Source organism: Amblyraja radiata, chromosome 3, assembly GCF_010909765.2.
Source record: "Amblyraja radiata isolate CabotCenter1 chromosome 3, sAmbRad1.1.pri, whole genome shotgun sequence".
Lineage (NCBI taxonomy): Eukaryota > Metazoa > Chordata > Chondrichthyes > Rajiformes > Rajidae > Amblyraja > Amblyraja radiata.
The window spans coordinates 8558346-8571810 of record NC_045958.1 but is presented as its reverse complement, the minus strand read 5'-3'; the positions used below and the strand labels follow the sequence as shown (position 1 = coordinate 8571810).

The 13465-nt window shown below is 44.1% G+C and overlaps 1 protein-coding gene and 1 long non-coding RNA gene across 6 annotated transcripts in view; one reads left to right on the top strand and one right to left on the bottom strand.

Moving 5' to 3' along the window:
• The window catches only part of LOC116970777 (arrestin domain-containing protein 3-like), an 82981-nt gene extending 72377 nt beyond the window's left edge, over nt 1–10604 (top strand). For all 5 annotated transcript variants that reach the window (XM_033017278.1, XM_033017274.1, XM_033017275.1 and 2 more), the window contains 2 exons: nt 2829–2991; nt 9790–10604. In XM_033017278.1, coding sequence (XP_032873169.1) covers nt 2829–2991; nt 9790–9839 — 213 coding nt within the window. In that variant the 3' untranslated portion in view covers nt 9840–10604. The remainder of the gene's footprint in view (nt 1–2828; nt 2992–9789) is intronic.
• Nucleotides 1090–6455, bottom strand: LOC116970779. The gene is made up of 3 exons (XR_004411311.1): nt 6284–6455; nt 1494–1496; nt 1090–1127 (listed from the first exon to the last, which is right to left on the bottom strand). It is a non-coding gene; the product is annotated as an uncharacterized LOC116970779 (long non-coding RNA).
• Nucleotides 10605–13465: the final 2861 nt, after the last annotated feature.

Here is a 13465-nt window from a genome sequence, read left to right as displayed (position 1 = left end):
AATCCAGCACAGGCATACGTTATTCAGCCCATAATGTCTGTACTGACAATGGTGCCATTTTAAACTAATCCCTTCTGCTTGCACACGATCTCCATTCCCTGCATGTTCAGATGCCTGTTTAAATTCCTCTTAATACATTGCTATTTTATCTGCTTCCACCACTTCCCCATACTATTCTGTAAAACGATTTTCAGTAGGAGCAAGGATGGAGTCATTGAGTGAAACAACATAGAAACAGACCTTTCATCCCAGCAAGTCCATGACAAACATGGTAACTATTTACACAGAACATATACTAATTCCATTTAATTCTACCTCCACTTCAGTCAAGTTGTCCGTCCCCACCCCGATTCTAAACATAGAATGTAGAACAATTCAACACAGGTGCAGGCTCTTTGTTCACCAATCATGATGCTAAATAAACCGGCACTTCTGACTGAAAGTGGTCTATATCCATTAATTCATAGAAACATAGAAAAATAGGTGCAGGAGTAGGCCATTCGGCCCTTCGAGCCTGCACCGCCATTCAATATGATCATGGCTGATCATCCAACTCAGTATCCCATCCCTGCCTTCACTCCATACCCCCTGATCCCTTTAGCCACAAGGGCCACATCTAACTCCCTCTTAAATATAGCCAATGAACTGGCCTCAACTACCTTCTGTGGCAGAGAATTCCACAGATTCACCACTCTCTGTGTGAAAAATGATTTTCTCATCCTGGTCCTAAAAGACTTCCCTCTTATCTTTAAACTGTGACCCCTTGTTCTGGACATCCCCAACATCGGGAATAATCTTCCTGCATCTAGCCTGTCCAACCCCTAAAGAATTTTGTAAGTTTCTATAAGATCCCCCCTCAATCTTCTAAATTCTAGCGTGTACAAGCCGAGTCTATCCAGTCTTTCTTCATATGAAAGTCCTGCCATCCCAGAAATCAGTCTGGTGAACCTTCTCTGTACTCCCTCTATGGCAAGAATGTCTTTCCTCAGATTAGGAGACCAAAACTGTACGCAATACTCCAGGTGTGGTCTCATCAAGACCCTGTACAACTGCAGTAGAACCTCCCTGCTCTTATACTCAAATCCTTTTGCTATGAATGCTAACGTACCATTTGCTTTCTTCACTGCCTGCTGCACCTGCATTCCTACTTTCAATGCCTGGTGTACCATGACACCCAGGTCTCGTTGCATCTCCCCTTTTCCTAATCGGCCACCATTCAGATAATAGTCTACCTTCCTGTTTTTGCCACCAAAGTGGATAACCTCACATTTATCCACATTATACTGTATCTGCCATGCATTTGCCCACTCACCCAACCTATCCAAGTCACCTTGCAGCCTCCTAGCACCCTCCTCACAGCTAACACTGCCCCCCAGCTTCGTGTCATCCGCAAACTTGAAGATGTTGCATTCAATTCCCTCATACAGATCATTAATATATATTGTAAATAGCTGGGGTCCCAGCACTGAGCCTAACGGTACCCCACTAGCCACTGCCTGCCATTCTGAAAAGGACCCATTTACTCCTACTCTTTGCTTCCTGTCTGCCAGCCAGTTCTCTATCCACATCAATACTGAACCCCCAATACCGTGTGCTTTAAGTTTGTATACTAATCTCTTATGTGGGACCTTGTCGAAAGCCTTCTGAAAGTCCCTGCATGTTCTTCTCTCAGAGAGTGGTGAAGTGGAATTCTCCAACGTGGAAGGCCATGTCATTAGAGATATTTAAAAAAAGATGGGATTCTAGAAACAATAGGCGTCAAGAGATTCAGGGAGAGACCAGGAAGGAATATGGCATTGAGACAGCGAGTCAGGCAAAATTGTATTGAATGTAATTGCAAGACTAAAAATCCCCAAATCCAAATTACCTACTCCTGTTTCCATTTCCTATTTCACTTTCTCTCAATAACAATTATATATGTTTACAGTAGTTTATGACTTTCAAAAGACATTTGGACATATATATGGATAGGAAGAGTTTGGAGGGCTCTGGGCTAATTGCAGGCAAAAGGCCCAGCTTAGTCAGCATGGCCAAGTTGGCCTAAAGCTGTATAGCTAGCTCTATGACTCTATACTTGCTTAAATGTGCAGTTTAGGTTTAGTAATCTACTGCAAAGTATCTTCGAAATTAAGGTCGGCATTACTTAACAAACTGAGACCAGGAAATCTATGCACCAGAAAAAGGTGGCAGAGCATTAAGTTCTGTTTGACCTGTTTGATTGTAATCTGATATAATTGTTTGGGCTACATATGTGTGATGGTGTAACGGGGAGGGGCATCTTGAGAGCGCATTATCAACCTGAGTTATAAGCAGGCCCCTGTTCTGAATTATATAATAGTGTCAATATTTCTGTAAATGGAAACCATGTAGCTGATTGTTTTGGAAGGAACTGCAGATGCTGGTTTATACCAAAGGCAGCCACAAAATGCTGGTGTAACTCAGTGGCTCAGGCAGCATCTGCGGAGAAAAGGGATAGTTGACGTTTCGGGTCGGAAACTAATGAAGGATTTCGACCCGAAACATCATTTATTCCTTCTCTCCAGATATGCTGCCTGACTCACTGAGTTACTCCAGCATTGTGTATCTATCTTCATGTAGCTCTTTTTCAGGTATCTCGATCTATATATCTTGTTGTGATGTAAATAGTGGATTTAGCAGATTGTTTATCCATCCTTCAGTAAAGCTTTGTGGTTCTGATGGGGTGGTGTCAAATGTTTGACTCGGTGTGGCAATGGTTACTGTAAGTGCGAAGCAGAGATAATGGAAGGTACTAAATATGTTGGAGTTGAGATTTTTTAATCCTTAAGGCTGTGCTTGATGTTCCTCAGGTAACTGTAGATATCCCACGGTCAATGGGTTTAACGGTTGATTTACCAATAGTTATTGGTACAATTCCATTGCATTCTTACGGTGGCCCAGCCAGTGACTTCAATAACCAATATGGGATGAACTACAGCAATGTAAATCATGGCTTCCCTGAAGGATCAGCAGGTAAGGACAAGATTGAGTTATTGATTAATATAACACAGAAGCAGGCCCTTCGACCCACTAACCATCAAGCACCCATTCACACTAATTCTGCACAAACTCCATTTTATTTTCCCACATTCCCATCAACTCGGTGTTCCATCATTCCCGGCGAGTGGGCCTGAACATCGGGCCACCCGTGGCGGCGACTACAGGGTACTCGGGAGGCCCCGACCACGGGTGAACATCTGGGAAGATCAGCGAGGAGGCTGACAGGACTTTGGTTCCTTCCCTAACTTTGGTGCCGCTGTGGGGATGTTGAGTCGTGGACTTCTGTGTTTGTGCTTTTGTTAAAAAATTTTATGACTGTAAGGAAAATCGATTTTGTTGTCTCTTATGAGACAATGACAATAAATTGAATACAATCCTAAACTTCCTGCAGGTTCTACCGGTCTTACACAAAGGGCAGCCACAGTGGCCAATTAACCGGTCAACCTCAACCTATCATTGAGGATGTGGAGGAAACAGGAGCACTTAGGGAATTCTCAACTGATTACAGTGCAGACTCCATACAGACAGCACTGGAGGTCATAATCTTGGGTTCAGATTTGACATCCGGTGCTATCTGTGTTAGACTAAGATCAAATCAATCAATGACTTTCCTATAATGGGACGACAGATGGCACAATGGGCTAAGTGTTCGGCTGGCAACCGGAAGGTAGCCGGTTCGAATCCCGCTTGGAGTGCATACTGTCGTTGTGTCCTTGGGCAAGACACTTCACCCACCTTTGCCTGTGTGTGAATGTGTGTGAGTGATTGGTGGTGGTCGGAGGGGCCGTAGGCGCAGATTGGCAGCCACGCTTCCGTCAGTCTGCCCCAGGGCAGCTGTGGCTACAGAAGTAGCTTACCACCACTGAGTGTGACTGAGGAGTGAATGAATAATGCGATGTAAAGCGCCTTGAGTATTAGAAAGGCGCTATATAAATCCCATCCATTATTATTATTATTATAATGGCGGCACAGTGGTGGAGTTGCTGCCTTACTGCGCCAGAGACCCGGTTTCGATCCTGAATACGGGTGCTGTCTGCAAGGAGTTTGTACATTCTCTCCGTGAACTGCGTGGGTTTTCTCCGGGTGCTCGGGGTTCTTCCCACACTCCAAAGACCTACAGGTTTGTAGGTTAATTGGCTTCAGTAAAATTGTAAATTGTAGACTGTGGGGAACGCTGGTTGGTGCGGACTTGCTCGGCCGATGGGAGGCTGTGGGGTTGAGTATCTCAAGGATGAGGGATCTGATAAGAGGCTATGTGCATATGACCATAGAAAGAGTTGGGAAATTCCCAGGGGCAGAGCTTTAAGTCTTTGGCACCCTGTCTGCCATGCTGTAAATGCTGCCAATTACCCTATGAGTACACAAGACAAGTATTAATATTTCCAAAATAATTTATATTTAACCAGCCTATGATTTCCCAACACTTGGTAACAGAAACATTGCAGTCATTAATTTGGTTTGTTAAAAATATTGAGATTCTTTTTTGACTTTTTAATAGTCTTCCTTAAAGTTATGGCAGGCTGCCTTAGGATAGTCAAATTTACATTTTCAGTTTTCTCTTGGAACTGCACGCCTTTACCTACTGGGAGGAAAGCCTTTTTGAACCTGAATATCTCATACTCCCCGATTAGTGCTCATTGAGAGTTTTTCAGCACTGTACCAACGTTGCAGTCCTCCTGTAGTCCTAAACATTTTAGGAACAGAATCACCATAGAAACATAGAAAATAGGTGCAGGAGTGGGCCCATTCGGCCCTTCGAGTCATCCAAAATCAGTACTCTCCCCATATCCCTTGATTCCGTTGGCCTGAAGAGCTATATCTAAAGAGGCTGTCCCACAAGCATGCGACTCCATGCGGCAAGCGCGACCTAAAGGGCCTGTCCCACGAGCATGCGACTGCACGCGGCAAGTGCGACCTAACGTGGTCGCTTGAGCCGTATGGCCTCGCGGGGCCGGTCCCACTTCGATCGCCGGAGCCGTATGGATTTGTGTGGAGCTGGTCCCGACATCGCGCGGGGCTCCGAAAAACTGACCGTGTTCAAAAATTCCGCGCGGCAACGGCCTACCGGCCCACAGCCGCCTCGACGCCGTACGCACCGCCTCGCCGGGCGTACGCTCTGTCTCGACGCCGTACACACCGCCTCGACGCTGTACGTCACGCGCGAACTTCCCGCGGACTTCGCTCGAACTTCATGTCACTCACTCGACCTCCGCGCGGCCCCCGCTTCTGGTTTGGTCGCGCTTGCCGCATGCAGTCGCATGCTGGTGGGACCGGCCCTTTTAGGTCGCGCTTGCCGCATGGAGTCGCATGCTCGTGGGATAGGCCCTTAACTCTCTCTTGAAAACATCACCGTGTCTATCAATGTTAATAATGCCGGGAGATTAAATTACAAGAGTTGGCGCAGAAAATGTAATGAACGGTGATGACAATCTGGAATTTCTCATTTTGTAATCAACGAACTTTACTTAACAGATTATAATAACTGAATGCAATGACTGACATATAACCTTTCATACACTCGTATACAGGAATGGTTTAACACCACAATGTCAGTGATAAGTCAGTTAATGAACTAGTAGCATATATCACCTGCTGACTAACCTTTGCTTCACATTTGTGTTTCCTATCCCAATAATCGTTGATTTTATTGTCATTTGCACAATTACAGTGAAGCACAGATACAATGAAGAATCTTGCTTGCAGCAGCATCACAGGCACGGAGACAAAACAACATACATAAATTATACACACATTTCACATTAAAAAATCTAAAGAAGAAAGACTGCAAAATCCATCCATTTTGTCTTGTGACTGATGCGTCCATTCCTTTCTAACTGCAGTGTCCTTATCACTGGGAGGTCATTAATTTGATGCCAAACTCTGCTGGCTAATACCAGCTGCCTCTCCAGATTCCCGTTAATTTCCAAAAAGGGATGCTTTACTTCCCTCCTCTTTAGCAGGAGGCTGCAAATCCTGCTTATCAGGTCTAAAACAACAACCTGGCCTAGAGCAGTTGGTAATTTAACACCAATGTTTTCTCTCTATCTTATGGTGGCAATGGTTTATTATTGTCAGGTGTACTGAGCTATGGTGAGATACTTTGTTTTCGATGCACGTCACAAAACAACATAAGGTGGAGAGAGAGAACACAGTTGGAGTTAATTACCTATGTGGTCCAATCCAGATGGTTTGTAGGATTAGCAGCCTATAGCTAAAGGCAGCTATGTCAGCCTCACATTTAGTTGTTCCATAGAGAACAGTCCACAGTTGTTCATTTACACGTGTATAAATGAAACAATGCATTGTGACTCTGCATGTATTACCATAGAGTAGACAACTAATGCCATCTTGATCCAATTTGTTTCAAGTCCAAATATTGCCCAGTTCTCAGAAACGGTATTGCCAAGTGTTTTGGTGGGAAAAACTCTGAGTTTATCACCATTTTCTAAAGCTGATGGATGTTCACCAGAGTAACAATTTTGAGCATTTACATTTAATAAAGGTTTTAGGGTTGAAACCAGGCTTGGTGGGGCTACGATTGGTACTTTTCTGTGGATTATGTAAGGTTTGCGGAGAGGAAGACTTCACTTTTTTAGAGAAAACAAATTGTTAACAAATACACAGTAGATATTTTTGCATTTTCTTCAGTTCATTCTATTGTTCCAGAAGTTTACCTTAAAAACCTTAGATTCCTTATGGCATGCTAGGAGGCCTGATTAAGCCAAAAAAAATGCAGTGCCCTGCCCTGTTTAGTATTAGTTGTGTTAAAATGCTCTCTTGTTGCAGATTAGGCTAAAGCATTTGTACTGATCTCCTGGAGTTCCCAAGCACTTATGCTGGGAAATCTACTCGCATGCCTTGGGGCCTGTCCTAATTCAGTTTCCAGGAACACATTAGTTTGATTATGTCAAGTCAAGTCAAGTTTATTCGTCACATACACATGCGAGATGTGCAGTGAAATGAAAAGTGGCAATGCTCGCGGACTTTGTGCAAAAAACAAACAAACAAACAAACAAACTGCAAACAGAATGGAACAGAATCACATATTCTTTTACATATTAAATATCGTGGGCAGAAGGAAAAAGGGGGAAAAAAAACAGTAGAGTGGTTCAGTAAAGTTAGTCCCTGGTGAGATAGGAGTTTACAGTCCTAATGGCCTCTGGGAAGAAACTCCTTCTCAACCTCTCCGTTCTCACAGCATGACAACGGAGGCGTTTGCCTGACCGTAGCAGCTGGAACAGTCCGTTGCAGGGGTGGAAGGGGTCTCCCATGATCTTATTGGCTCTGGAGTTGCACCTCCTGATGTAGTGCGTTTGGCAGAACGCACTACTCTCTGCAGAGCCTTCTTGTCCTGGGCAGAGCAATTCCCAAACCAGATTGTGATATTTCCGGACAAGATGCTTTCCACAGCCGCTGAGTAGAAGCATTGGAGGATCCTCGGAGACACTCTGAATTTCCTCAATTGCCTGAGGTGGTAAAGGTGCTGCCTTGCCTTACTCACGAGTGCTGCGGCGTGTGATGTCCATGTCATATCCTCAGAGATGTGGACTCCCAGATATTTAAAACAGCTCACCCTATCCACAGGATCCCCATTTATCCTCAATGGTGTGTACGTCCTCGGATGATGTGCCCTCCTAAAGTCTACGATCAGCTCCTTAGTTTTTTTGATGTTCAAGAGGAGGCTGTTAAGGGTAAAACAGTGCAGGTTACAGTGCAGTGTAGGTTTCCATAGATGCTGCCTCACCCGCTGAGTTTCTCCAGCATTTTTGTCTACCTAGGGGAAAGTTCAGTGTAGATTCCAGATCATCTTTTTTTTTAGTGTATTTAAATTATTTTATTTTTGTATTTTGATACATTTATAATGTTTGGCATATCAAATACATCACTGATCATTTAAAGAGATTAATGCATTTGCTAACGGCCAATTGTTATTAGAATGTTTTTTCATCATTTCCATGTGTGGGGCTAATTCACCCCCACCCCTTAATACAGCCTGTGTTGGGACATTCTCACAGTCACGCTGATCAGATTGAAGTCGGCTCCACTGAGGAAGATGGTTTTAGGAAAGGGTGAATTAAAACAGTATTGGGCGGCACAGTGGCATAGTGGTAGAGTTGCTGCCTTGCAGCACCAGAGACCCAGGTTTGATCCTGACTACGGGTACTGTCTGAATGGAGTGTGTATGTTCTCCCTGTGACTGTATAGGTTTTCTCTGAGTGCCCCTGTTTCCCCCCCACATTCCAAAGATGAGCAGGTTTGTAGGTTGAATATTGAACATTGAATTCTCCCAATTTTGTTCGCCCTTGCTGTCTCCTCCCCTTCCTCAGCCCTCGGGCTGTCTCCTCCCATCCCACAGCCCTCGGGCTCCTCCTCCTCCCTTTTCCCTTCTTCTCCCCGCCACCCCCCATCAGTCTGAAGAAGGATTTTGGCCCGAAACGTTGCCTATTTCCTTCGCTCCATAGAAGCTGCTGCACCCGCTGAGTTTCTCCAGCATTTTTGTGTACCTTCGATTTTCCAGCATCTGCAGTTCCTTCTTAAACAGGTTTGTAGGTTAATTGGTTTCTGTACGTTTTCCCTAGTGTGTAGGATAGAACTAGTGTACGGGTGATCATTGGTCGACAGATGGCACAATGGGCTAAGTGTTCGGCTGGCAACCGGAAGGTAGCCGGTTCGAATCCCGCTTGGAGTGCATACTGTCGTTGTGTCCTTGGGCAAGACACTTCACCCACCTTTGCCTGTGTGTGAATGTGTGTGAGTGATTGGTGGTGGTCGGAGGGGCCGTAGGCGCAGATTGGCAGCCACGCTTCCGTCAGTCTGCCCCAGGGCAGCTGTGGCTACAGAAGTAGCTTACCGCCACCGAGTGTGACTGAGGAGTGAATGAATAATGCGATGTAAAGCGCCTTGAGTATTAGAAAGGCGCTTTATAAATCCCATCCATTATTATTATTATTGGTCAGTGGGGTCTCGGTGGTCCGAAGGACTTGTTTCCACGCTGTATCTCTAAACTAAACTAAACTTACAAGCATGCCTTTGTGGGGCGAGACTAAACTAGAATATCCGGGGGAAACCCATGTGGTCACAGGGACAACAAAGTCACACACAGATAGCACTCAAGGTCAGGATCGGTCCCATAACCTGTGGCCGCTGCTACACCCCTTTAATGTTGGGTGGCGCAGCGGAGGAGTTGCTGCCTTACAGCGCCAGACACCCAGATTTGGCCCTGACTACTGGTACTGTCTGTATGGAGTTTCCACATTCTCCCTGACAGCGTGGGTTTTCTCCGGGTACTCCACATTTCTTCCCACACTTCAAAGACGTACAGGTTTGGAGGTTAATTGGCTTAGGTAAAATTGTAAATTGACCCTAGTATGTAGGATAGTGTGTTAGTGTTTGTTGGTCAGCATGGACTCAGTGGGCCAAATAAAAATACAAACTCAATATGAACAGCACCCGTAGTCGGAATCGAACCCGGGTCTCGGGCGCTGCTGTAAGGCAGCAAGTCTACCGTGGTGCCACTGTGCTGCCCTCAAATGCTTGTGATTTTCTTGAGCATTATAAGCATTTTTCATTATATTAATTTACTTATGTCCACTTTAGTAGATTTAACGCCAATTGCAGGTTCAGCCCTTTGATGGTTCTGCAGTCCTTACTTGAAATGGGGCCAGATGGAGTTTGGAGATGGCAGGAGAGGTTGTTTGGAATGTTAGTCCAACTCAAAAAATACATTTTTTTTTTAAAAATTGTATAAATGGCTGTTTCTTTTCTTTTCAGTGGAAGCTGGTTTTCAAGCAGCCAACAAGAGTCTTGGCTACTACACATAAAGGGAATAGAAATTCTTCAGAGATACAACAGATTGAAGATTACATGAAGTCTTCAGTGTTGGGTTTATGATGTCTAGATTGGTTCTTGAGTCATCTGGCCAAATCCAACCTCCTCAAAATATCTTCAATTTACAGACATACAAAATAGAATAGGACACAATAATCTTAAACCAAAAAACATTGTTATTGTTCTTTTGTTTTATTATATTTCAGAATAAGATCATTATTAATCACTTTAAATTGCCAATAACATATTTACATGAACAGCACCATAGCCAATGCATGTGGGCCGTATTGTTTTGTTAGATACTGGTATTGTTCTCCCTAACTTCAGAGAATTGTATTCTTAATCTTTTTTTTCAATTTTCATAAGTTGATGCCTTTTGAAGATATATATTTTATCTGTATATGTATGTATATGTTCTGTTAACACAATATCATCAGTTGATGTCTCACATCTATACATATTTTGTCATTATAATATGCATGTGACCAAGTTGGTAAAGATTTTTCCATAAGTTGTACAGCATAGAAACAGACCATTTATTCATCTCGCCTAATTGAACCTCCTCCCATTTCGACTCATCTAAATCTATCGGCAGAACCCTCCATTCCCTTCTCCTTAATGTACTTGCCCGTCTTTTTAAATGTATATATTTTTGTCCTAGCCTCTCCTAGTCAACAAGTTCCATATTCCCACCATTCTTTAGGTATTTGAGTTCCCTTTTGGATTTCTTATTCATTATCTTACACTGAAAGTCTCTAGATAGAAACATAGAAACATAGAAATTAGGTGCAGGAGTAGGCCATTCGGCCCTTCGAGCCTGCACCGTCATTCAATATGATCATGGCTGATCATCCAACTCAGTATCCCATACCTGCCTTCTCTCCATACCCTCTGATCCCCTTAGCCACAAGGGCCACATCTAACTCCCTCTTAAATATAGCCAATGAACTGGCCTCAACTACCTTCTGTGGCAGAGAATTCCATAGATTCACCACTCTCTGTGGGAAAAAAGTTCTTCTCATCTCGGTTTTAAAGGATTTCCCCCTTATCCTTAAGCTGTGACCCCTTGTCCTGGACTTCCCCAACATCGGGAGCAATCTTCCTGCATCTAGCCTGTCCAACCCCTTAAGAATTTTATAAGTTTCTATAAGATCCCCTCTCAATCTCCTAAATTCTAGTGAGTATAAACCAAGTCTATCCAGTCTTTCTTCATAAGACAGTCCTGACATCCCAGGAATCAGTCTGGTGAACCTTCTCTGCACTCCCTCTATGGCAATAATGTCCTTCCTCAGATTTGGAGACCAAAACTGTATGCAATACTCCAGGTGTGGTCTCACCAAGACCCTGTACAACTGCAGTAGAACCTCCCTGCTCCTATACTCAAATCCTTTTGTTATGAAAGCTAACATACCATTCGTTTTCTTCACTGCCTGCTGCACCTGCATGCCTACTTTCAATGACTGGTGTACCATGACACCCAGGTCTCGCTGCATCTCCCCTTTTCCTAGTCGGCCACCATTTAGATAATAGTCTGCTTTCCTGTTTTTGCCACCAAAATGGATAACCTCACATTTATCCACATTATCTGCCAAACATTTGCCCACTCACCCAGCCTATCCAAGTCACCTTGCAGTCTCCTAGCATCCTCCTCACAGCTAACACTGGCCCCCAGCTTAGTGTCATCCGCAAACTTGGAGATATTGCCTTCAATTCCCTCATCCAGATATATATATATTGTAAATAGCTGGGGTCCCAGCACTGAGCCTTGCGGTACCCCACTAGTCACTGCCTGCCATTGTGAAAAGGACCCGTTTACTCCTACTCTTTGCTTCCTGTTTGCCAGCCAGTTCTCTATCCACATCAATACTGAACCCCCAATGCCGTGTGCTTTAAGTTTGTATCCTCTCCCCAGGTGGACACATGTCCTCTGCTTCTACCCCACTAATACCTTGTATCATATTAAATATTTGTACTAAGTCACATTAGTACATTAGTGGGAACTATAGGCTGCTTAGTCTGACTTCAGGGTTGGTAAGACTTTAGAGTCCATTATAAAGGATGAGGTTACGGAGTACTTAGAAGTTCACGATAAAATAGGCTTAAGTCAGCATAGCTTTGTGAAGGGGAGGTCTTGCCTGACACATTTGCTGGGTTTCTTTGAAGAAGTTAATAGCAGGACAGACAAAGGAGAGTCAGTAGATGTTGTATACCTAGATTTTCAGAAACTTTTTGATAAGGTGCCACATGGGAGGCTGCTAAGGAAGATGAGAGCCCATGGTATCAATGGGGCAGATATTAGCATGGATAGCAGGTTGGCTGGATGGTAGAAGGTCAAGAGTGGCAATAAAGGGGGCTTTTTCTGGTTAACTTACAGTGACTAGCGGAGTTCCGCTGTGCTCGGTGCTGGGGTCGCTGCTCTTCACATTTTATATTAATGATTTGGACGAGGGGATTGAAGGCTTTGTGGCCAAGTTTGCAGATGATACAAAAAAATGTGGAGGAGCAGGTAGTGTAGAGAACGCAGAACGACTTGGATAGGTAGGGAGAGTGGGCAGAGAAGTGGCAGATGGAATATAGTGTAGCAAAGTGTGGAGTCAGGCACTTTGGTAGTAGAAATAAAGGCGAAGATGATTTTCTAAATGGGGAGATAATCTAGAAATCGGAGGTGCAAAGGGACTTGGGAGTGCTGGTGCAGGATTCCCCAAATATTAATCTGCAAGTCGAATCGGTAGTAAAGAAAGCAAACTCAATGCTAGCATTTATTTCGAGAGGGCTTGTATACAAAAACAGTTATGTAATGCTGAGGCTCTATAAGGCGCTGGTCAGGCCGCATTTGGAATATTGTGAGCAATTTTGGGCACCTCTATACGGATGATGAAGGATCGTTCTGGCTCTGGAGAGGGTCCAGAGGAGGTTTACAAGAATGATCCCAGGAATGAGTAGGTTAACCTATGATGAGCGTCTGTTGGCACTGGGCCTGTACTCGCTGGAGTTTAAAAGAATGAGGGGGGACCCTCATTGAAATGTACAGAATAGTGAAAGGCTTGGATAGAGTGAATGTGGAGAGGATGTTATCACTCGTGGGAGAGTCTAGGACTAGAGGTCATAGCCCCAGAATTAAAGGACGTTCTTTTAGGAAGGAGATGAGGAGGAAACTGGAAAGGGTGCTGAGATTTATGAGGATGTTGCCAGGACTCGAGGGCCTGAGCTATCGGGAGAGGTTGAGAAATCTAAGACGTTATTCCGTGGAGCACAGGAAGTTGAGGGGTGACCCATATAGAGGTGTGCAAAATCATGAGATGGGTAGATAGGGTTAATTAGTCTTTTACACTAAGTCAGGGGAGTCAAGAACCAGTGGGCATAGGTTTAAGCTGAGGGGAGAAATAAATATACATATTTTTCATTACTCTCATTTGTGTCCTATTCATCCCAAAGTCTTGTTAATATTCTGTTGTTCGTTTAACAGAATATATATATATATGTGTGGATCTCCAGGCCTTTTTAAATGCATTGTTTCTTACATCATCATTTGCCAGTGCTATTGGCCATTTAATCATCCTGTTCTATTCTCAGCCTTCGGAAATCAGCCTCCCTCTCGTGTGTAAATCTGGTATACTAC